Genomic DNA, 22,517 nt, shown 5'->3' on the forward strand with positions numbered 1-22,517 from the left:
GGAGGTGGTGTTTTTGTTTGACATGCCCTACATGTGTAGATAACAAGTTAGGCTCTCATGTTTGCCTACAAATTGTTGCTAAGCACTTTTGATACCCTTTATATTGATACTTCTGTTGTCTCTTGGTTTCAAGTCTATTTCCTTTTAAGACAAACAAAAAATGCAATATCCTACAACCTCCAGCTGCACCTTGCTGCATTTCAAGATAATATGGATTCAAATTCAGGGGATGCCTGAGGAAATGGATATTGAATGGATTTAACATTCTTAATTTTCTTTTTTTTTTTTCGTCCTGGACTTCTCAGCCCCTATTATTGTTTTCTAAATTTCCCATCCCTGAAAAAGTGAGTTGGAATTGATCTTGGTTTCACCTCTGTTAACATCACCAAGAAAATCCTGTTTCTCAACTCCTACATCGCACGTACTCAATGACCTGGTGAAGTGCTGCCTCCTCTAGTTTTTATTTCCCCATGTTCTGCATGTGCTTGGTGCCAGCAGGAAGTATTTGTGACTTGGAGAAAGAAAAAGCTGCCAATGAACGTTCAGTCTCTGCATAGAGATGAGCCCAAAATACTGACCCAGATCTGAGTGTCCCCCCAAATCTCAGTGTCTTTATGTTGGTGGGTTTTTCTCCAACTAAGAATCCCAAGCACAGTTGACAAATACAAATACAATATGGAGTTAGACTTGAGAAAAGTGAAGGGAACTAATATTTTGCATGCAATGGAGCTTTGCATTTCTCAAAACTTTTTTGAAAGTACCTGTCCAAGTGAGACTTGACCTGCCAGGAGGACCATACAACTAGAAGGAACTGGGGAGACTGCTCCCTCGTGCCATGGGATTAATATACGTTCTGCTTGACCACTTCCTCACTGCTTCATGTGGCATGGATTTGAATGTTTTAATTAGGAATATAAGTGGGTGGGAGGAGTATTAATATTTCTACTGGGAAACCAGTGCCTTTTAGTAAGTTTGCCCAGTCAGAAAACTATCATCTTCCTTCAATAGCTTTTGGTCCCTGAGATTGACTCTCTTCCTGCGGTTCACCTCAAAGATGTTAGTTAAAAACAAATAGCCCTTTTCCTGGGATGAGCTGAATGCCCTTTGGAGATTAGGGAGGATACTCAGTACCAGGTAAGGTCAGGTCCTAAACATCTGCCTACAAAAGAAGGTACCAGTGGTGGAGGTAGTATGGGTTCTCCAAATAAATGCTGACAGCCACCTTGCAGAGCCACTGCTCTCTGTGGCTGGGATAAGCGATCTGAAGAGGAACCCAGGGTCTGACTCAACAAAAGCAACTGGAAGCCAGCAAAGTGTTAAAACACTCAGAAATCAGAGGAGGGAAGGAACAAGTGATATTGGCCAATGAAAGCTATAAACCAGCTGACTATGGAAGAAGACTACTTGGCTCAGAGATGCTTTACTGTTTCCTCCACTTATAGTTGCCTTCCAAAGTGGATTATCATACTCCCTAAATGCCCTAGTATTTCACTCCTTCCCTTTCTTTGCATGACTCATAAATCACATTATGCCTGTATGATTTAAAAAAAAGATAAAAACTTCACAAGAAGGGACAAATAATCATAACTCTATAATGTTATCTTATATCACAGAAAACTGTGTACATTTTTTCCCCATACAGGACATACTTCAAATAAAATAATTTTAACACCAATAATATAATGTTCCTTCTTCCCGACAGAAGTAGAATTGGTTTTTCACCCCAGTTTGGTACATAAATATAAGAAAATAGTCTTTGAATATTTACATCCAGGTGTTTTAAATGTTATTTCTTGACATATTTAATTCTCATTTTCTCTCCAGCCACGGGCATTCTTTCCAAATTTATATACTAATCTCCGACCATCCACACGTTCCAGGATTTCTCTTTTATAATAGTATCTGTTAAAATAAAAACATAGGAAAAGATTTAAGATTAAATTAACCTATGGTCCTAAAAGGCCACTGCCAACTAGGCAATCCCTCAGCTAGCCGAAAACTCTTTATTTTCTATTAAGTTATATATATATAATACCTAAGTTTATTATAACTGAAAGAGGAGAAAAAAATTTATGTCTTCTTTTTACTTTATATTAATTATCTTCTGAGTTTGAATTTCACCATATTTCAGGTCATAACATATTGCCATATTTATCACACACTCTTATGAGATTTCATGGGGTTTTATTTCCAGATAAGCCAGGATCTGAAATCAGACCAGGAAAGAACCTCAGCTTCCATTTAAAAATACATTTTGAACTTTAATAGGTTATGGAAAAAGTGCTCAAAATGTTAAAGCAAAGAGCAGAAAAAATCCTCACATAAAATTTGTAAATCTATTTTAAGATAATGGGTGGGGGCTACATCTAGTTTCTGAACACTGCTGGAAATAACAAGGTCTCTGGCCATTACTGGGGCCTTTAAGCCCTCCCAATTCAGTAGCATGTGAACTTTCAGCTTGCTACAGCCATGTTTCCTTCCTACATTGGTTGTTTGGGTGGACAGTAACAGAATGTATATTATATATATAACTCACATATGTTATGTATGGTATATATATTATAGCATACAGGAGCAGGAGGGGGAAGAAAAGACAAAGAAGAACATAATGTTACAAATCCCCAAAATAGTGGGAGAGACCCAGCTGTCAAAGAAAGCAACTGGTGCTGCTGACTATTCATTTTTAAAAGTCAAACAGATTCTCCATTCAGGTAGTCTCTTTATGTGCCCCAGTCTTCTACAGCAACATCTCAGCTCACCTCATAGCCCGGCTGAGTTTCTCATAAGTCATGCTGCTGTTGTTTTTCTTCTTTCCCCAGAGCTGAGCCACAGCTTCGGATTTTAAAAATCTGAAGACACCTTCTGACCGGTCTTCCCACTTGATTAATCCCGGGTTTTTCTCAGGATTGAGAAGAATATCTCTAATAAATTCCCAAAGATGAGTTCCTCGAGGGTCTGAAAGAGGAAAGGGGCAGGCGTATCTAAACTGCTCTCTGGGCTATGCTTACCATTTTTATATCACGTTCTTACAGTGTGTCATCTACAGGTGGTGACCACTCAGTAGGGACAGGCTATAGTTCCTGGAGCGCAGGACCCCCACCTCAGAGATATATAGGCAAAAAACACCGACAGCCCTTACACTGAGGCTGGAGGTGAGTGTCAGCCTTCAGCAGCCTGAGCCCCATGGCAGGCAGGTAGGAGCCCCAGCAACCAGGGGAAGCAGAGTCCAAACCACCCACTGCTTCCTTCTGCCTTTGGCACTGTTTCTGCCCTGAAGATAACATGTTTAAGTCTTCCTCTCATCTCATTTGCCCCTTTTTCCTGATATTATTCTACAGCATGGCATGTAACCTGATACTATCGTGCAGTATGTGAAACAGCCAAGATAGCTGTGAAGTAGCACATGCATGTGAATGCATGTGAATGTGGAGTGTGAATCTCCATGCATTTAAAAGACAGAGAGAAGGCAAAGGAGGTGAAATGCCATTCTGCATCAATGAGTATTTGGTCCCAGGTCTCTTAGGTAGACTTAAAGACGTAAGAAAGTATAGAGTGGATAGAGGGATAGTGACAAAACTGGCTAGCCAAAATTGTATGTGAAAAGGGTATAAAAAGGTTTGACCATGGTATCAGAAAAGGCAAAACCAGCTCTCTGATTTCAACAGGTAGACCTCCTGGTTTAAGCACAAATCCATCCCATGGTTACTGTAGAGATGGCCCTAGAAAGCCCAGGTCAAAAAGAAACAGAGATTAAGGAAGTCCAAGTCAGATGTAGCAGTTTATGAATGAAGAATAACAAACAGTGACAAGGTGGGCCAGAAAGATAGCAGTCCTTTGGTCTGACTTCAAAAGCATGCAAGACCTTAGACCAAATTAAGAAGGAAACAAGCTAGTCAAAGATGTGGAGGTAAATAGAAAACAGTATACAGTGCAACATGAGTAGAAGTAGATTTAAGTCAACTAATCCAATATTTTTCTTTGTTATTATAATTGTTTTCTAGAACCAACAAAATGTGGTGGACCTAGTCTATCTGGACATCAGTAACATACTCAGTAGATCATGATACAGAGCAGTACTGAAGAAACTGGAAATGTAGAGGATTAGCCCAGCAAGGCAAGGTGACTTTTTTTATATGCCAAGGTTGTGACTGAGTTTTTAGAATCATAGAACACCTCAAGCTGGAAGGGACCCATAAGGATCATCAAATCCACTCCCTGCTCCTCACAGAACTACCTGAAACTAAACCATATGACTAAGAGTTTCGTCCAGATGTTGCTTGAACTCTGACAAGTTTGGTGCTTCCCTGGGGAGCCTGTTCCAGGGACCAACCACCCTCTCAGTGAAGAACCTTTTCCTAAAGTCCAATCTGAATTTCCCCTGATGAAGCTTCGTTCCATTTCCTCATGTCCTGTTGCTGGTCACCAGAGAGAGGAGATCAGCACCTCCCCCTTTGCTGCCCACTTTGAGGAAGTTACAGACTGCGATGAGGTCACCCCTCAGCCTTCTCTTCTCCAAACTGAACAAACCACGGGACCTCAGTTCTTCACAGGTCTGTCTTCGGACCAGTCCTATCTAATCCTTTCATGAGCAACCTTGATATACACACAAAAAAAGAAACAAAATATCTGTGTGCAGATAAAAAGTTCAGGAGTTCTGGTTGGGCAAAGTCACAGAGAAGGGTAAGAAGAGGAGTCAGGAAGAGACAGATAATCTGGAGACCATATTGAAACAGGATGAAATCAAACATTACAAAATGCAGTGGAGGACCAATATTAAGCTTTTCTATTCTAAATATAGGGAATGACACAGGATGCAAAAGATATACACAAGATATTTTCAGCATAAAAATCTCGGTAAAGTACATTAATAGAACTATGTCCAGAAATCATAATTATGGTAACCTGTCTTCAGAGTCAGGTTGAATCAAAACTAGCAGAAAAAGCAGAAAGCAGGAAAGACTGTCATATCAGAGGGGAAGAGGTGGCAGGATTGAGGGGCAGGTGCTTGCTCATGACGCCATGTGTGAGAAGTTCAGCATCTCCTGATGCTGAGCAGGGTCTCTGGTGCATGCTGCACCTGGGAGGCATGGGCACGAGCACAAGCACGGCCATGCCCTCGCACAGATCTTCCTGATTTAATCCTGGGTCTCCATCATTCCTTTACTCCAGTCCACCAGCCCAGCTTAACGTAGGGCAGACGTAACTGGTTTCTGGTTGCTTCCCCATAAGCCCTCACTGATACAAACAATTTGAAAGGTATAACAATACTGAGTCAAAAATAATGTAAGCAAACAGTACTAGAAACAGTCAGATCCTTGGAGGATTCAATGACAATAATGATCTAACCAGTTTTGGTTTCAAAAATGCTTCCTTTTCCTTCCCGAAGGGGATTTGCTTTTAATGTGTTTCTTTTCCTTCAATCAACCAACCATTATAAACATGGATGTCGACTTACTGTGCTTCTTGGTGTGGGACTTTAGGGTATGATCTTGTGATTTTTTCACATCTGAAGAATCTGCAGAGAAGGAAAATGAAGTCTATTTGTAAATTTGATTAAAGGCTTTCCATTGACTAGCAGGTTGAAAGAAACAAAACCACAAAAAAGAACGAATATCTCTTTTAAAGATAATCACTTTTCAGAAGGTAATCTAAGTGAGGAGGAAGGGGGAGAGTTTTGTTTTCTGTACCACATGTTAAATAGCACACTTTACAAAGAGACCATTGATGAATAAAGAATGAATGCAGAGGTAAACATTTGGCTTTTGAAACCTAAATTTGATTAACAAATACCTCACCTCATGTTATGTGTGAGAGAAAGAAAAATAAGATAATCACGTCTATAAAAGGAATCCTGAATTGTCCCATTATGTCTTAGTCTTTGCAGAAGCATGTATCTTTGGGGGCTTATTTGCTTCTGAAGAGATGATCTAATGTGAAATGTATGCACTGGTACCAATGCACAGAAGACCTACCTGACTAAAACATAATGAACTGGCAAAGCATTGGGGGGTGAGGTGGGCAGGGTGGGGGAACGGGGCTGCACTGGTAGGAGTTTTTGGCAGCTGGACGTGCATATATTGTTGTGTGGCTCAGAGCCATAGAAACAAGCCATTTCTCATTGATGGTACTCACCTGCAGCCAGCCAGAGGAGGAATAGGGTTTCTGGCACAAGTGTTTCTTCAGAAATTAAGAAAAAGAAGAGTTCCGCCAGTTCATGACTGTAACCTACCTCACAGTCTGCACATTCAACCCTCCTGCCCTCAAACCACAGCAGCCTGGTTCTACTCTTGTCATTAATGAATAGCTTTCATCTGATTGCTCTAAGTCTCGCAAAATCTGTGGGATAGTCCTGAGAGGGAGCCCCTTCTGTGTTGCTTTTCAGCATACTTCATGCCTGAATTCCATAAAGCAAAGCTTAAGGTCCCACGCATGTTTTCCCAGCTTCTATGAATGCACCATTATCATACTTTTCATGGAAACCAGGCATTTGCATGGGAAAATGACTCACAGGAAATATTCATTTGCATGGAAACTTGTCAGATTTGCACAAGCAACTGCAATAACTGCATGTGAAAAGGTAGATGCAAAGCTATTCACACACTTGCTTTATTCATACATAACTGGAAACATAAACTGAACAGGTCAGTGAGGATAAGCCTAACCTCCACTATTCTGAGACTTACAATTATTGTCCTTGACCCCCAAGCAGAAAACGCACCCTGAGTCATTTTGCCTCCTCACTCTCAAAGAGCAGGAACTAGCCTGAACCGCACTCTGCTTGGGGGGAAAAAGTAAAATGAGGCTTATTTCACTGCCTTTCCTCAGATTATGATTCCCCTGATGTTATTAAAAGTCTGTGGGAACTCCAGGTGAGGACAGCAGGACCCAGTCCTTTATTTGCCCTCTTATATAAATCCTTCTCATTTTCAAATCCCACAATTTGCTTGCAAATGTTTGTTATGCTCCACTTAGCTGGCGATTTATTCTTGGAAGTTCAGTTGCCTTCTGCTAGCTGGTGATTTATTCTGGATTTCAGCTGTGTAAATAGTCTCCTGCTCTGCCTCTGCTCCTTTGTGGAGACCGGTTTCAAACATGCCATGTTAGGAGGCTGGGGCCTGACAGATGAAAAGAGTTATGATGCAGTTTCAACAAAGCCGTCTTGCAAAACTTTTGACAAAAGGTTGCACAGTATTTGCATATGATTCAGGAATGAGCCATTTTTTTACGGGATATACAAATTTAGTTTTTACAGGAGGCTGTGCCCTTGGCATGCCACCCTAGCTCTAGGCTTCAGCAGTCAGCAGGTAAACACACTATGCCAGGATCTTGACAGGTCCCCAGTGCTGTCAGAGAGCTCCGAAATCCTGGTAGCCATCTTGTGAGAGTGGGTGGAGGCAGCGGAGAAAGCAAACAGAGTGTTTGGTTGGTTTTTTTTTTAAGGTTTGGTGGTTTTCTGCTTCTGGTCAGGGTTTCTCTCTTTTTTTAATTTATTGCTGAGTGCATTAGATTAAACTGTATGCCCCTTGGCAAGTCTGGCTGTGCTGGGAGGCCGGGGGATGTGGCGAACGGGCAGGCACAGAGGCTGTGACTGCCGTCTGTGTGCAGGGGCGCAGAGTTGCCCCCGGTGCAGAGATAGCGCCTGCGGGGCTGCATCCACAGGAGCGTGCTTTCCTTTCTCATCCTCCACCGCTTTCTCCCTCAGGTCTGTTTGCTTAACAGCCTCCCAGGAAGGACCTGTCTTTCCTTTCCCCCTTTCTTGCTCCCCTGCTGTCCCCGCTCTCCTCTTTTCCCACTGCCTTTCTCTCGCACCTCTGCCACTGTCGCCAGCCCCCGGGACACGGCCCACAGAGCGTCCCGACACGTGCGCCCGGACTGCACTTTCACCGGGCGCTACAGCAAATGGGTTTGCTCTTTCTCCTGCCCTTGAGCGGGCAGGCTGTGTCCCTGCCTCGTGGAAGCGCTGTGCAGGAGTGAAGGGCCACGTGGCGCGTGCCCTGCTGTCCGCTCCGGCGGCCTCCGGTGGGAAGCCCTTCTGCTGGTGCAGCTGGGCAGAGGGCCTGGTGCCTGCCTGATGGCTCCCCTGGGCCCACCCCAAACCCAGCCACAAACCGAGCAACCTACTCAGCGTGAACCACTCGCTCACCAGGGAAACGCAGCCAGTTCTGCGGAGGAACGTGGCACTTGTTTGCCTATAACCAGCTACGCCACAGAAAAGTGTGCTGGAGCTGGAACGTCTCGTCTCGCTGACACTAACATCTTTTCCTTTGACTCAGTCACTTTAAAAGATACATAGAGATTGCAGATTATTTGATCTTTTTTGTCTTGACAGAAGAGAGAAGCATTTCTTTAAAGCAAGCTATTGTAATTATGATAGCTAAAAGAGCTGTCAGAATCAGTATTGCTTGGTTTAAAATTACTGGAGGCTCAGATGCAATCCTACAACAGAAGACCACAGAGGCTATTATATGTCGGTAGCTCTGGGACAAGTGACGAACAATTAACAATATAATTACAAGTTCCTTACCAGGAGGCTGGTGACTAGGTGTCATCATGGAAATCTGAGCACGACAGAATGTTTTACTGTCCAATAGCTCTGGGAATTAAAAAGAAGAAATTTAAAGTAATAGTCTCAGACAACAATAAAACTATCTCAGAAATGGATGAAGTATTGCGATGTTAGTTACCTACTGTGCTACCATAGCCACTGTCATACAGGTAATTGTCTTCTTTCCAGGACACCATTAATGATGGATCTGAAGGTAAAAGACCAAAAGGAAAATCAGATCACTAAAAGAACATTTCTTAGCACAGAGGTGAATATTGAGCACTGAGGGAATAAGAAATATGCAAAAAAAGAGCTGTGAAGGGAACCAAGAAGTGAAGGGGCTATGCACAAAGTTATTTCCTTTCACTCAAATTATGGATGGGGTTTTGCATACTCAGGCAAATGTGCTTACACAAAGCACTGACTTTTAGAAATAATATAGTAGGTTCTTCCTTTTCCTGTTTAATATATCATTTATGCTTGACCTTGAAGGAGGTTGCCTGTGCCAGATCAACTCTAATTCTACCCAATCCAGTCCTGAATTCTCAGCCCCTGGTGATTATGACGGTGCTTTGGTGCCATAGAGATGAAAGTGTTCTCAAGTATCTGGTAAAACAGGAGGAGGCTTATAATGAGTATAGAACTCGATAGTATAGAACTCGAAAGTCCCCTCTGAAACAGAGCTTCATGTGTAAGCACATAGTGAGGAACATCAAAGCCTAATCCTAGATGAAGGGCCATTTTATTACAGGCACGTCAAGTCCCCATCCTTAAGCTAAAAACCACCTTCATGATTAAAGTGGTTTTAATAATTTTAGTGACCTTCTGGTGAGATGGATCAATATAAGCAGAACAGAAGTATGGCCTGTACATTGATCAGGAAATGACTCTCTTCACAGTGCATTTTTGAGGCCAGAAGCCTTAAAAATCTCTTTTTCTTTTGAATCCAGATCAGAAAGGATGAGATGTAAGGTTCAAATCTAGGTTTTCCTTAATTTTTTTTCATGTTCATATGAATGAAATAAAAAAAACGAAAATGAGTTATAGCTAAATCATCATGTTTGGCTGAGTTACCACTTATGACATCGGAATTTAGCAGGCATGCTAAGTAATAGCTGCATGTTTGGGCACCCAGAGCTTGCGTTCCTACAATAGCACACACCCTTTGCTTGCTTGGACACCTGATCTGCCTAATGTTGCCTCTGAAAACAGGCCTTACCTAGCTAGAACATGGGGAGGCAGCTTGTCTTCCCGTTTTGGCCTTTTTCACTACCCAAGTCTTTGCAACTGTGACGGTCTACTAGGATCGGGCAGGCTTCCCTTCTAAACCACCAGCCCCATCCCTGCTGGCTCACAAGCAGTCCCTTCCCCAGCAGCCCCAATCTGCACCGCCTGCTCCTCCCCATGCAGAAACTAAACCCACTCCCACTGCCCGTGGCTGGCATTCCAGAGCCCCACCACGCCACTCCTGATTCAGCATAGCTAGGGGAACCATCGGTTAGTCCTGGGATTTGACCTTTCCAAGATGTGCAGCTGAGGTACTTTGCACTGCACTGTGTATCTCTAGTGGGAGGAGGAACTAATATTATACCAAGATCTCATAAATCAGGACTTAAAGGATTACTGTAGTTTTCTATATGGCAATCATTGAGGCTGCTGCATGCACATCACCCGCAATTATGTGGGCACAGGCAAGGAGCTGACTGCAGATTGCAATGCTTGCCCGCTGCAAGGAGAAGGTGAATATTGTCCCTGGCTGGAGAGGCTGGGCTCGTCCAGGTTAGCTCAATAAATAGGCTGGTAGTATTTGTCGGAGACATCGCATGCTACGAATCTGTGTTCGTTCTGCCAGGAGATATTAAAGCGTGGCTCATGAGCACACTCACATACAAAGAGGCTGGAACTAGTGGCATAGAGACTGTTTGGATATGGATGGAGGTGCTCTGGCAAAGGAACGAGGAAAATAATCATGCCTGAAGAGGAGGATTGAACTGAGCTGAAGTTCTTTTCTCAGTGAAACAAAACCCTGGGAGGAAAAGGATCTAGCTATAATACACTGGGAAAAAAGACTGCCACAGGAAAAATGCAGATTTGGTGAAATCAAAATACTACCTGAATTTCAGTTTCATTGAAACAGGTAAAGAAATTGAAATACAACATTTCTTTTCTCTCAAAGTTGTTTTGTTTGGAAATTTCCTCATGTTTCAAACATAAACAGCACTTCACAACAAAATATTTTTTCTCTCTTTTTTTTAAACTGAGAATACTGTGAAAATACTTGTTTTGATATCTGCTGAATGAAGCATAGAATGAAGTCTTCTACTAAGCTGCGCTTGCTGAACACTGCAAACTATTCCAACTCTGAACACCAGTATAGACTGCTGATACTGCAGAGGTATCCCAGGAAAAGTGGCCACATGCAAACTAAGATATGGTTGTACTACCCGGAACTTCAAAAAGTAGACACTGACTGATATTTGTGTTACTTCTTTTATTCTGCATGATACACTTCCCATTTTATTTAATGCCGTTTTGATATCTCTTTCTTGGAATGGACAGTTTCCCCTTTTTGTCACCATCAAAACACAACTTACCCAACTGTTACTCACCTGTTTGCTCTGTCTTCACAATGACATTATGAGATTGGTATACGTCACTTCCACACTGGCCTGCAAGAAAGCAAATGGCAGATAGGATGTATGACAGAGCACAGAAGAATCAAAGGTATTAGCTCCAAGCAGCAACTGCTACAGCTGAGCCAGGGGACTAATTTTGAAGCAGGAATCATACCCTTTCCCATGGTCCTTCAGATTTCTGCCTTATGCCATATCTAAGCAATTTACCAATACAGTGAATGAGGTATAAGCAGTATAGCAAACCTAGCAAATGAGATCTGCCAGGTAGGTCTCTGGGGAATGTAAGCAACTTCTGAAGATCCCAGAATTCGGACCACTGTACGTGCATCACTACCTAACATCTATTTACCGTTCCATTTTAGGTGCTGAAGGTTGCTGTAAAGCAGTTGCCCTGCTGTCCCAGCTGCCTGAGTGAATTCCTGCAGGCTCATACTGCACAGATGTTCCCCGTTGATATCAAACTCCTGGAAGGGTATGCAGTTGGCATCCAGTTGGTTGGTATCAAGGAGATGCTGCAGCCACTCCCAGACTTGAAACTTAGTCCAGTACTGCGGGTGTATTTCGTGCCACTGGGTTCCATAGAAGCTGCTGGACACTGGACAAGAAAATAGGTATTTACTATCTCTACTAGCACCACGGGATTATGTCGATGACAAGAAAGGCCTATAGCTAAATTGCATGCCCTGGTAGTCCACAGATCCAGATTCTTTTCTCAGTCCTTAACACTAGCTCAGTAGCTATTTTTGGAGAAGGTATTGTTATTATTTTTTCCTCAGTTTTCCAATTAAAAGCTAGGAATTATTACATTACACCTCTCTTGGCAGACTGAGTATGTAGGAATTAATTTATTAATGCTGGCTAAGTACACCAAAATTCTTTGATGGAAGATACCTTACAGAATTACTATTGGAAAGGTATGTTGATCCTTGTGTGGGAAAATAATTTTAATGCATCAGAAAATGATGGAAAAGCCTTGCAAAATTCTCATAATGTGATGTGGAAATTTTCTTTGAATAAGGACTTAATAAGAACTGAATATGAATTGTGGGATTCAATCAAAGAATGGTAAAAGCCAAGGCATCTCATATTGCTTCACAGTAAAAGCCTATCAGTATGGCCCACAGCTTCATGACAGAGCTGGTGTTCTGATGAATGCACATTATTTCTGTAGTCAGGTAAGGTGATTTCTGAGTGCAGTAGTAAAACTCATTTTTAGTTACGGAAGCTGCCTAATTTTCTGGTTAGGATGTCTGAATCTTTTCTTGGCAATCTTTTAAACTGCTCTCAGTTGTATGTCATTGCATGACAATAATTTATGTTGTGCAAATGAAAGAAAATTGTATGTGGGGATAGGATAATTATATAAGATAACAGCAAAGGCAGGACTGCTTTAGTCTGCCCTCGCAGAAGGCTGGCAAAAGGAGTTCAGTGCAATTTATTCCTTGGGAAAGGAGGACAATGGAGTGTGCCAGGCAGAGATGGTGGCGTGATAAAATGCTCACAACTGCATGAACAGTTTAAGGATGAGGGAATGAGAGATTGCAGAGGTGGTTGAATTACAGGAGGAGGAAAGATTGCCATGGCCTAACTCTACAGGAGCCCTGCTCCAGGATGTGGCACTGGTCTGTTCTCAGTCTCCCCAAGAAAAAGATTACCCATACAGCTGTGAGGAATACTGACAACAGTGGATATTGCTAGAAGACCACAAGCAACAGAGTTGGCACATTTTAGGAAATCACCCCCCCTCAGATCCCATTAGACCTCAGGTCTCTTCAGCTGAGATACGGTGCACAATGCTAGTTTCCAGGTAAACACACAAAAGCCCCACACTTACTTAGTTTTCTTTATCAATATTGGCCAACAAAGTCTGTGTCAGTAACTTGGGGAGTTTGCAGGACTTTTCTCATCCTCCTCTTGAAGGATTTGAGGAATGAGTGTGGAAATGATTAAGAGTGTGATATGTCAGAGAATAAAGGTTTGATGGAGCTGTCAAGTATTCCTTGAAAAGGCGGTTGATATGTACTCCTATCACTTCAGAAGGGTAAAGGAATATCAGAGGCCACTAGACTCCTAATGTAAATGGAGAGCCTTTAGTGAGAGGAAAAATTAGCTAGGTAAAAGTGGTGAATGGTTGTAGAGGCTGGTCTGAGCTTTCAGCTTCCTGTCCCTCTAAAACATGAGTGAATCCTGAGGAGTTTCACACTGGAAACATGAAGATAGACCCCACCATTTCCCTTCACAAAATCCTGTGCAAAGTGAAACTCAGCCAGGACTTTTTCCCCATGAATCTGTTGCAGACAGGTCGGCACATTTATTAAGTGCATGCTTATGTATTCCTGAGTATTTAGAAATTACACATAAAAAAGAACAAGAGTTTCTTTGAGTGGGAACTTTCATTGTAAGTTTTGTTGCAGCATTAGATTAGAAGGACAACTGCAGTATGTGTTTGCTTAGATTTTAAGGTTTACCTGTCGACTGAGTGATGAAAAGAATTTAAAAATTATATCAAACACTATATATATAGATATATGTCTATATCTATATTTTTATATCGAGAGAAAATATATGTGAACATGTTTTTATATATACAGCTATATAATCAGAAAACAGTAAGAAAAAAAAAAGTTCTCAGGTCACAAGCTATCTAGTGCTCTAATGCCAGTCTGATTAGAAAGCTATCTAGTAATTTGAGCTGAAAAAGCAAATGTAGTAAGGGAGCAAAAAGACTATTCCCCTGGAAAGCCAGAGGGGTGATTAGCATTGAAGACTAATGTTGGTTCAGAGAAGGCATGAAGGGTAAAGGTAAGAGAGAAAGAATTCTGGACTGAAGAGAGGGAGCCTTTGGCACTTTCAACACCAAGTTAATTTTAAGAAAAAGAACCAGTAAGGAAATGAACCATAAACTGATCACTTTCAGAAACTTAGTGTTACAAATTCGGTTGTTTACAAATAAAGTAACAAATGGAAATTTTTCTTACCAGAAGTGAAACTCCAGTAAATTAGTATTACTGAAAAATAACACTTGTGCATGCTTAAAGGTGCAGCAGCCCCTTCCCCCCTGCCTCCCCAGAAAAAAGCATAGCTCAGAGCCGCTGAATTCCTCCTACCATTGCATGTGGAATATCCTTCTGTCCAGGAAGGCTGCTGGTGGAGTAGATTGCTGCTGGAATTGATACTCATTCTGCCAGCTCCTTCCAAAATCATGATCTGTAAGTGAATCGAACAGCTTGCTTAGTGAGTGGTGTCTAGTCCAAGAGGTAAATGGCAAAAAAAAAAAAAAAAAAAAAAAAAATCCACTGAAGGTGAAGTGAGGAAGCCAATTCCATTTGTAGAAGATACAAGTGAAATCAAGAACATGTTGCCACAACCCCTTTTCCACTGCCACAAAATCTCCTTATGATAAACATTACCATGATTGATTTGCATATGCAAGAAGCAAGTTTCTACAGCTGCCCATCCAGAAAGGAATAATCTGTAATCAGAAATAAAGCTGAATGAAAAGACAAGGTTCCTGACAGAGCAATACAGGAAAACTGCCAAGCTTTGAGAAAAGAAATACTAAATAGTTTCACTTTTTTTTTTCTAATTTAAAGAGAAATGTGGTTTAAACCTGCTTTTCGTTTTTTCTTTTCTTGTTTTTAGGAGAGAGAAAAGACTTTTCAGTAACTGCAAATGAAACTATACAGTTGACACCAACCCATGTTCAGAAACTCCCTCACACAGAAGGACACATGTGTTAGTGCTATAGGGAGGTAACGTTACAGGGAATATCTTGTCAGCTGACCCAGTTTCTTATCGGATCTGTCAGCAGTGTCTATAACGCTTCTCAGTAACAACTACCACAGATCATACATTTCAAACCACCAAAAAATCAGACTGTCAAAGGTCTTGTAAATGAGACAGCCATTGTTGTAACAGAAACAGCATTTTAGAGTGACACTACCCCCAATACAGCATTCCCTCTTTTAAGTGACACAAACTTTCCCTTCATCTTAGCATTAGCACCATGAGTAAAACTCCTTTATTTTATTTATAATTAAACCCCCCCCTCACTTATAAGATATTTTTTTAAAAAATCATATACTTATCACATGCTTAATGATTCCAGTGAAGGTATACAAAACTCCCCAATTAAAAGTATTCTTGATATTTTACATTATCTTTCAGTGGTTTGAAGTTTCAAAGTTAAAAAATATACATTGTATCCACAGACATTCTTCAAGAGTTTGGAAAAGTAATTTGTTAAATATTGAAAAGGCTTCAGATTGTTATTCTTATATAAATACACAGAAAAAACCCAAACCATTGTTCAAAAATATTCTAAATTAAAAGCCACGAAGTCTGTAAAAATGAAACATTAGACATCAGGATGGCATGTTCATGCAGCTAGACTTCACCTTCGAATTATAAAGGAGATGAAATACAAAATGGACTTGTGAAAGTTAAAGTCACTGGACTTGGCTGTTTACCCACTGAGGCCAATGAGAAAACTTTCACTGAGAGCACCACCTGACTCCCTACAAGTTCATACCAGCAACCTTTTCGGTGGAAGAAAAGGAGTCAATGGAAACACTCATAGCATTGGTTTTAAAGAACAGCCTGAAAACGACCTTGGTTGGTATTTTCCTCTGTCATTTAAAATAAGTTATGTAACTTTTAAAAGTTACAAGTCTCTCTCCCTTCCCTCTACCCAATATATATATTTAGAGAGGGAGAGGGGGAGAGAGGGGTTACTGAGAATTGCTTAAAAAGCCAAAGCCTTAGGAAGTTTATCACAGGGAGTGGTGCTTTACAGTATAACCTAGTCCAGGGCCTTTTTTTGGAGCTATACAGAATGGCAAAATCAAACCATGGATGTTTAAACAGTTGCTTTCCACTCTTAATTCTAGCCAATCTGTGATTCGGTGACCACCAGCAAGGAGAATTTATTTTCTCATAGCAGGTATGTGGGGGTATAAAATATTAACAGTTAAGAGAGATACCTATTGTCCCACTCTGGCCAAATAAAAGATGACTGTCATATCAGTCAGTAAATTTATGAAGCTAGAAGAGAAGACCTTTTTTAGTCTCATGTTAAAGCCAAGTGACTTAGTATGGTGAGGGAGAAAGTGTAAGGAAGAATTTATATTTATTATACTGATTATAAAGATGTTCATCATATAACATGAATATAATTTATTCCATATATAAATAGAATTGTCCTGGTTTTGGCTAGGATAGAGTTAATTTTCTTTCTAGTAGCTGGTATAGTGTTATGTTTTGCGTTTAGTATGAGAAGACTGTTGATAACACACTTATGTTCTCAGTTGTTGCTAAGTCGTGTTTAAACTAAAAGTCATGGATTTTTCAGCTTCTCATGCCCAGCCAGCAAGAAGGCTGGAGGGGCACAAGAAGTTGGGAGGTGACACAGCCAGGGCAGCTGACCCAAAGTGGCCAACGGGGTATTCCATACCATGTGATGTCATGTTCAGTATATAAACTGGGGGGAGTTGGCTGTGGGGCACAGATCGCTGCTCAGGAACTACCTGGGCATCAGTCAGCAAGTGGTGAGCAACTGCATTGTGCATCACTTGTTTTGTATATTCCAATTCTTTTATTATTTATTATTATTATTGTAATTTTTGTATTATTGTTATTATTTATTTATTTATTCTTCCTTTCTGTCCTGTTAAACTGTCTTTATCTCAACCCATGAGTTTTACTTTTTTTTTTCTGATTCTCTCCCCCAGCCCACTGGGTGGGGGGGAGTGAGTGAGCAGCTGCGTGGTGCTTAGTTGCTGGCTGGGGTTAAACCATGACAATAATTTAACTCATATGCTTAATATATAAGAACTTTTAAGCAATAATGCATGTTTGACAGTCAGTACATACACTTCTGAGATTGTACAGTTGATGATATATCAAGTTATTTATTTAACTTGGGTTTTAATCATTTAAGACAATTAGGTATGAATGAATGAAGTATTAATGATAAAGACCTTATTACAGTATCAAATAGAGGTGAGGTAGAATACCAGCAATTCTGGGAAAACTATAAAACTTGAGGATTAGCAAAACACTCTTAGGAACTCAGTTTGGTAAGTTCACTTCTTTTTAAAAAAAACTACCATATGCACTTAATACTAAATTTCAACTTACTGATCTGAAGTCACATTTTCAGGAGCCATGTCAGAATTTCAGGTACTGTGTTATGTGGTTTTGCCTTCTGCAAGTTCTGCAGTTTCTGGAATTCTGCATAATTTTCATGCCTGATAATTGTACAAATAAAAATGTGTCTGGGAAAATGTGTGCATATGAACTGAAGTGATTTCTATGTTCAAGCTCCTGTGTAATTTTGCCCTGAAAATTCAATTCAGGTAAACTCTCATTTTTCTTTTTTCATAACTAATCAGTCAGATGCATTTCCAAACCAGAAGATTCTATGACATTTTGATTCAGCAACTGAAGCTATGGATAGTTAAATAAACCAAATCAAGTGTCTTGCATAGTTTTTCCACCCCAGCAGTAACCAATGCAGGTTAGAGATAATGAGAAGTAGCACTCTGGCAGCCTTTTCCCTAGATTTGGATTTCAGTTATTTTCCTTTAAAATATTCTACCCCTGTCACAGTCTAGCAGACAATTGCTCTCCACAGTATCCTTAAACAACATTAATAGCATTTTCAGATAATGTACATCGAACTTGCTTTATAAATGAATCAATCAGTACATCCCATTTTTGAAAGCTATATAAGTTACCTCAACCAGAATAACTTAATTAATTTCCACTATCACCTGTAGGAACAATTGTGCATGAGAGGAAGAATTTACGATATGGCATTAATCACAGGAATATCACTGGATTTAGCTTTAACCCCAATTTTCCCAAAGTTCTGTTTATTATTCAAGGAACTGGGTTTTTGGTGACTTGAAAATTGTCAGCTCACCTCCTTTATCTTAATGCACGAGTGTTCCTTATTCAGAAATCATTCTAGCCCTTTGTTCAGGGTGAGTATAAAGTCCTACTAACGTAACTTCCACACCTTTGCATCATGCTCAAGAATATTTTCCCTATGAAAACTGAACTGTGATTTTCTCCATTTCATTCTGTATATGCCTTTCATTGATACAAGTTCATGGCTGATTTATGCTTACAGCAGTGTCTCATCCCATACTTGGAAAGATTTTGGGTCCGGATATTGGAAGGGGCGTGCTCTTCATTAGTTTAGGGCCAAATCCTCAAATCTCCCTTGTGTACAGACAAACCTGGTTAAAGGGTGTGAAGCCTCAAGGGGAAGGACACATAATATGTTCAGTTTTCTTTTAATCATATGCCATGTATCAAAGTGAACAGTGGAACTAATGAAGCCTGGTTTCCTATGAATGTATATCTTGTGGTTGGATTCTCTAGTGTCTAGTAAGATGTGAGCGTTGATTGAAGTTTTTCCCACGGTTGGGGCATTTATAATATCTCATTGTCTCAAAGGAGTGAGCTCAAGCTTCACTCTTTCTCTCAGATGGAGTATTAATAGATTTTCCTCCTGTACTTGGCAGCCAGTTTTCATTAATCCTGTAAGAACTTCATATCTTTGAGACTTCTACCCCATATCAAATTTAATTAAAATTAGCGATGGGACTCAAAGATTGTTAGAGGCCAAATGCAACAGCCAACACACAGACAGAATAACCACAAAAGCCTCATTTCCTCAGGAAACCATGTTAAAAAGGGATTCTAGCTGAGCTGAGATTTTGGAAAACAATATAAAGATCTTGGGATCTGTCTCTCTACTAAGACATGGTACATTATAAATGAAAGCACACATGAAATATCATATGTGTATATACACACATGCATTTATATACACACATATGCCTCTCTGTGTGTGCATTGCACGTATGTGTAGACACATTTCCATTCTTTTCAAAGAGGAGCTATCTCTAGAGTATAATCTTATAATGCTACTAGGAACATTGCAGTTATGACAGGAAGCAGATAACACTTTAATCAATCAGCAAGGTTAAATATAGTTGTGCACTGGTGTTCAGCAACATTCTTTCTAGAGAGTCCTATGAGAAGGGATGAATGCATCCAAGGAAAAAAAAAAGATCTTTTGCCTAAATTCAATATATCAGGTGGTATTCAAAGACCAAACCCCGAAGGCCTCTCTTAGTGCAAGCTCTCACTGGAGTCAGGAGGAGCTTTGACCAAGCCACAGCCCAGCAACTTGGCAGTAACAGGAGGTCATTTGCTCTGTTCTTCTTGTCTTCCTTGACCACCTGATCACTCTGAGTAAACAGCAGTAATGGAAAGAGCAAGGAGCCACGGCCTGCCCATGGAGCAAATCCAGCATTGCAGAAGAACATATTTACAAATCCTTGAACCTTGAACACTGTATAGTGCACTCTATGCAAATTGTTTTATTGCACTACAGGTGTGCTCTGAAAATAAATTACTCCAATCCCCATTTCCATATTCAACCCAATGAGTCTTAACATCCTGATAATGAGTTTCTCCTTTCTTTGAACTAAAATCTTTCAAGAGCTCATATTAAATGACAGGAAAATGCTGAACACAGTATGAAAGGTGAATAAGCAGTACAGAGAAAACAAGTGAATCCTGAAGTACTACAGCCAGAGTCATTGTTCTGACGTTGATTTGTACAGTTGCTTATGTTACAACACTGAACTGAACTAAGGGTCTCATTAATTACAAATATGAGGGGGTAGAGAGACCATAGGGGAAGAGGGCCTACAACCTTCTGGTTTGTAAAGCTATGTACTCTATGCAAAACACAAGAAAATATGTCTAAGGCAAAACTGACTGAAACTATTAAACTATGACTCCACCTGTAAGCTATGCAAAGTCTAAGAGTGACTTCTAGCTGAGACAAGCTCAGTGCAGCTCCTCCTGGCGTGTCCAAAAGGGTGGATCTCTTTTGGCATATTTACCTATGGGATCCTTCCCCATTTTTCCCCTTTTACCATCATGGCTGAACTTCAAATGTAAATTTCACCTGGGCCTATTTTCTTTGAAGTATGTTATGTACACAGTGAAGACACAATCCCTGCTTTTCAGGGCTCGGAGTTTGTGGAACAAGTATCTACAGAGTATGTTAAATATTTTAGATCATTACTGCACCTTGGATTACAGTCAAGCACTTAAACAGCAATCTAAAATAAATGATACCATGTAATAACTGCAGCTGCAGAGGAACAGAATCTAAATTTTAATCTTTTTGTTGAAAAATCAAAAGACAACCAAAAAAAAAATCAAAAGACAACAAAGTGGGCTGAGTTTTCAAGACACTAGAAACAAAGGACATGTACAACAAAGCAAGTGGACCTGCTTTACCCATATGGTTACTTCAGAAACATAAAGGCATTGTACTTATAATGTATATGATCAATTAGCTGCTTTGCATTCCAACCACCTATTTTACATCTCCAGCGGTGGTAAGGGCAGACACAAACTGAATATATGAATGTTGAGAGCCTGTTTGCATGTTACCGTGAGCTTTGGGTCTTCTGGGGTTGGGTTTTTTTCATCCCATTTAATGTGTATTACTACCAGGGCTCCAGGGTCCTATTCTGAGCCAGTGTGCCTTATAGATACAGTTATGGCTGACCCTAAGATTGCCCTATGATCTCTATCTGTCTATTTTGCAAAGGTCTCAGGTTCATCCTTGGTATCTGTACCAAACTCCCAGATAAGATACCATCCCTGCCATAGCTCACTTTCAGATATGACCTGTTCTGCAGTGTGTTAGGATCTCTTCTGGCCATGTAGATTCACATATAGCCATCACACACTTCCTTGTTTCCATCCCTTTGTTTTAGTGCCTAAAAACCAGAGAGCAGCCTCAAAAGAAACAACTCACCTGCAGGCTAATTCCTGGCAGGGATCCACTTCACAACAAAAAGCTCAACTTTGGACCACTTCGCTGTGACCTGCAAGGTAACATTCAGATGACAGCCTATGCAGCTTGGCCTGACTGATGATAACCTAAAGACTCACCACTAATATCATTGCAAACATACCCCGTAAAAATTTGTTTCCAAATTCCTTGAAAGCTTTGAAGAAACTTCATATGAAGAAGCACTATGATCACGCTCAATATTTGTTGTATAACATACTGTTTGATGCATTTCACGTTTAGTCCATCATATGTACCTTTGGGCCACAGTAACAAAATGTGTTTACTGAATCATGTTGTGAGTGTGAAGTTCAAGGAATCATTTCTATAAGAAAATTTTCTAAATGATCTCCAAAACTCTTTGTATCCAGGATTCTGGTTTGGGGCTAATCTTTTTCCCTTCTACACCTCTCTGAACTGCACATTCCTATGCTTCTATATTTCTGGTGTACACAGCTGTGGCTCATATGCATAAATCCACCTTTGCATGTGCAAAACCGGCTCTTGGTGAGCTTTCAGAGACTACATTGAGCCTTGTTGTGGGCTTTTGGAAAGGAAGAGTTGGGTTTATTCTTTTGTTTTCTTTGAACCTTGTATATTAAATGTATACATGAAGGTAAACTGAAAGACCAGAAAAAGGAAGATGAATAGAAAAGGAGCATTTAACATTTACCTGCATTACAGATAGGATCATGGTAAACAAAATCAAATAAAGCTTGATTGGAATCTTATATTACTGAAGATCTGATTTTCATGATGCACTACAAGGTAACTTTTGTAAGAGATATGTGGTGGTTGTTTTAACATGTTCATATAGAGGCTTCAAAATCTTGCATATATATTTTAACTAAAGAGAAGCTTGGGTAGAAAAGTTAGGATCTAGATCTGTATCTGAGCTATCCCTCTGCTCCAGGGTTTGGGTTTGGTTCTTATCTCTCTTTTAACGATGTAATTTAAAGACAAAACCATAGTTCAGTTTCCTTTTTGAGAGAGAACAAAGTTCACTTTATGAATGAAAAAAAAAAAAGAAGAACATTTACTTGATAATATGCAAAGTCCCATAGGTTGTTTTTTCTCTGACCCCTTTTTTTCACAATCAACAATCTTCATATGAACTGACTTCAATTTTCAAGGTATTCATTAGTATAATGAAAATAAAAGGGAGAATTTTAAAAGAGGTTTTGTTTGTTTGTTTTTCTAAATCAGAAGCAAACAGAGGGCCAACTGTGAACAGAGAGTCCTCAAGGCATAGATGTGTCTGACAGTGCTAAATGCCAAAGGTTGGTACTTCTGCAAATTTTACCCATAGATATGTTACCTTAGCAGAGGAAACAGTGAACTGGAACCTGCCACATAACAAAGATCCAGTGTTTGGGATCCATGCTTCCTTGCCACATCACAGACTAGATGTGCCTCTTCTTGTCATGCCACTGATTTTTGAATG

General features: G+C 40.3%; 1 protein-coding gene across 3 annotated transcripts in view; it reads right to left on the reverse strand.

Annotated features, from left to right (window-relative positions):
* Nucleotides 1-289: 289 nt before the first annotated feature.
* The window catches only part of EHF (ETS homologous factor), a 33,317-nt gene continuing 11,089 nt past the window's right edge, over nt 290-22,517 (reverse strand). For 2 of the 3 annotated variants that reach the window (XM_030007243.2, XM_030007244.2), the window contains 8 exons: nt 14,289-14,388; nt 11,531-11,776; nt 11,155-11,214; nt 8,685-8,753; nt 8,525-8,593; nt 5,456-5,515; nt 2,760-2,955; nt 290-1,902 (listed from right to left, as the gene is read on the reverse strand). In XM_030007243.2, coding sequence (XP_029863103.1) covers nt 1,803-1,902; nt 2,760-2,955; nt 5,456-5,515; nt 8,525-8,593; nt 8,685-8,753; nt 11,155-11,214; nt 11,531-11,776; nt 14,289-14,385 — 897 coding nt within the window. In that variant the 5' untranslated portion in view covers nt 14,386-14,388 and the 3' untranslated portion in view covers nt 290-1,802. Of the gene's footprint in view, nt 1,903-2,759; nt 2,956-5,455; nt 5,516-8,524; nt 8,594-8,684; nt 8,754-11,154; nt 11,215-11,530; nt 11,777-14,288; nt 14,389-21,037; nt 21,108-22,517 lie in introns of all 3 variants that reach the window. The other variant, XM_030007245.2, reaches the window with a different exon arrangement.

This window comes from Aquila chrysaetos, chromosome 2 (assembly GCF_900496995.4).
Source record: "Aquila chrysaetos chrysaetos chromosome 2, bAquChr1.4, whole genome shotgun sequence".
Classification (NCBI taxonomy): Eukaryota; Metazoa; Chordata; class Aves; order Accipitriformes; family Accipitridae; genus Aquila; species Aquila chrysaetos.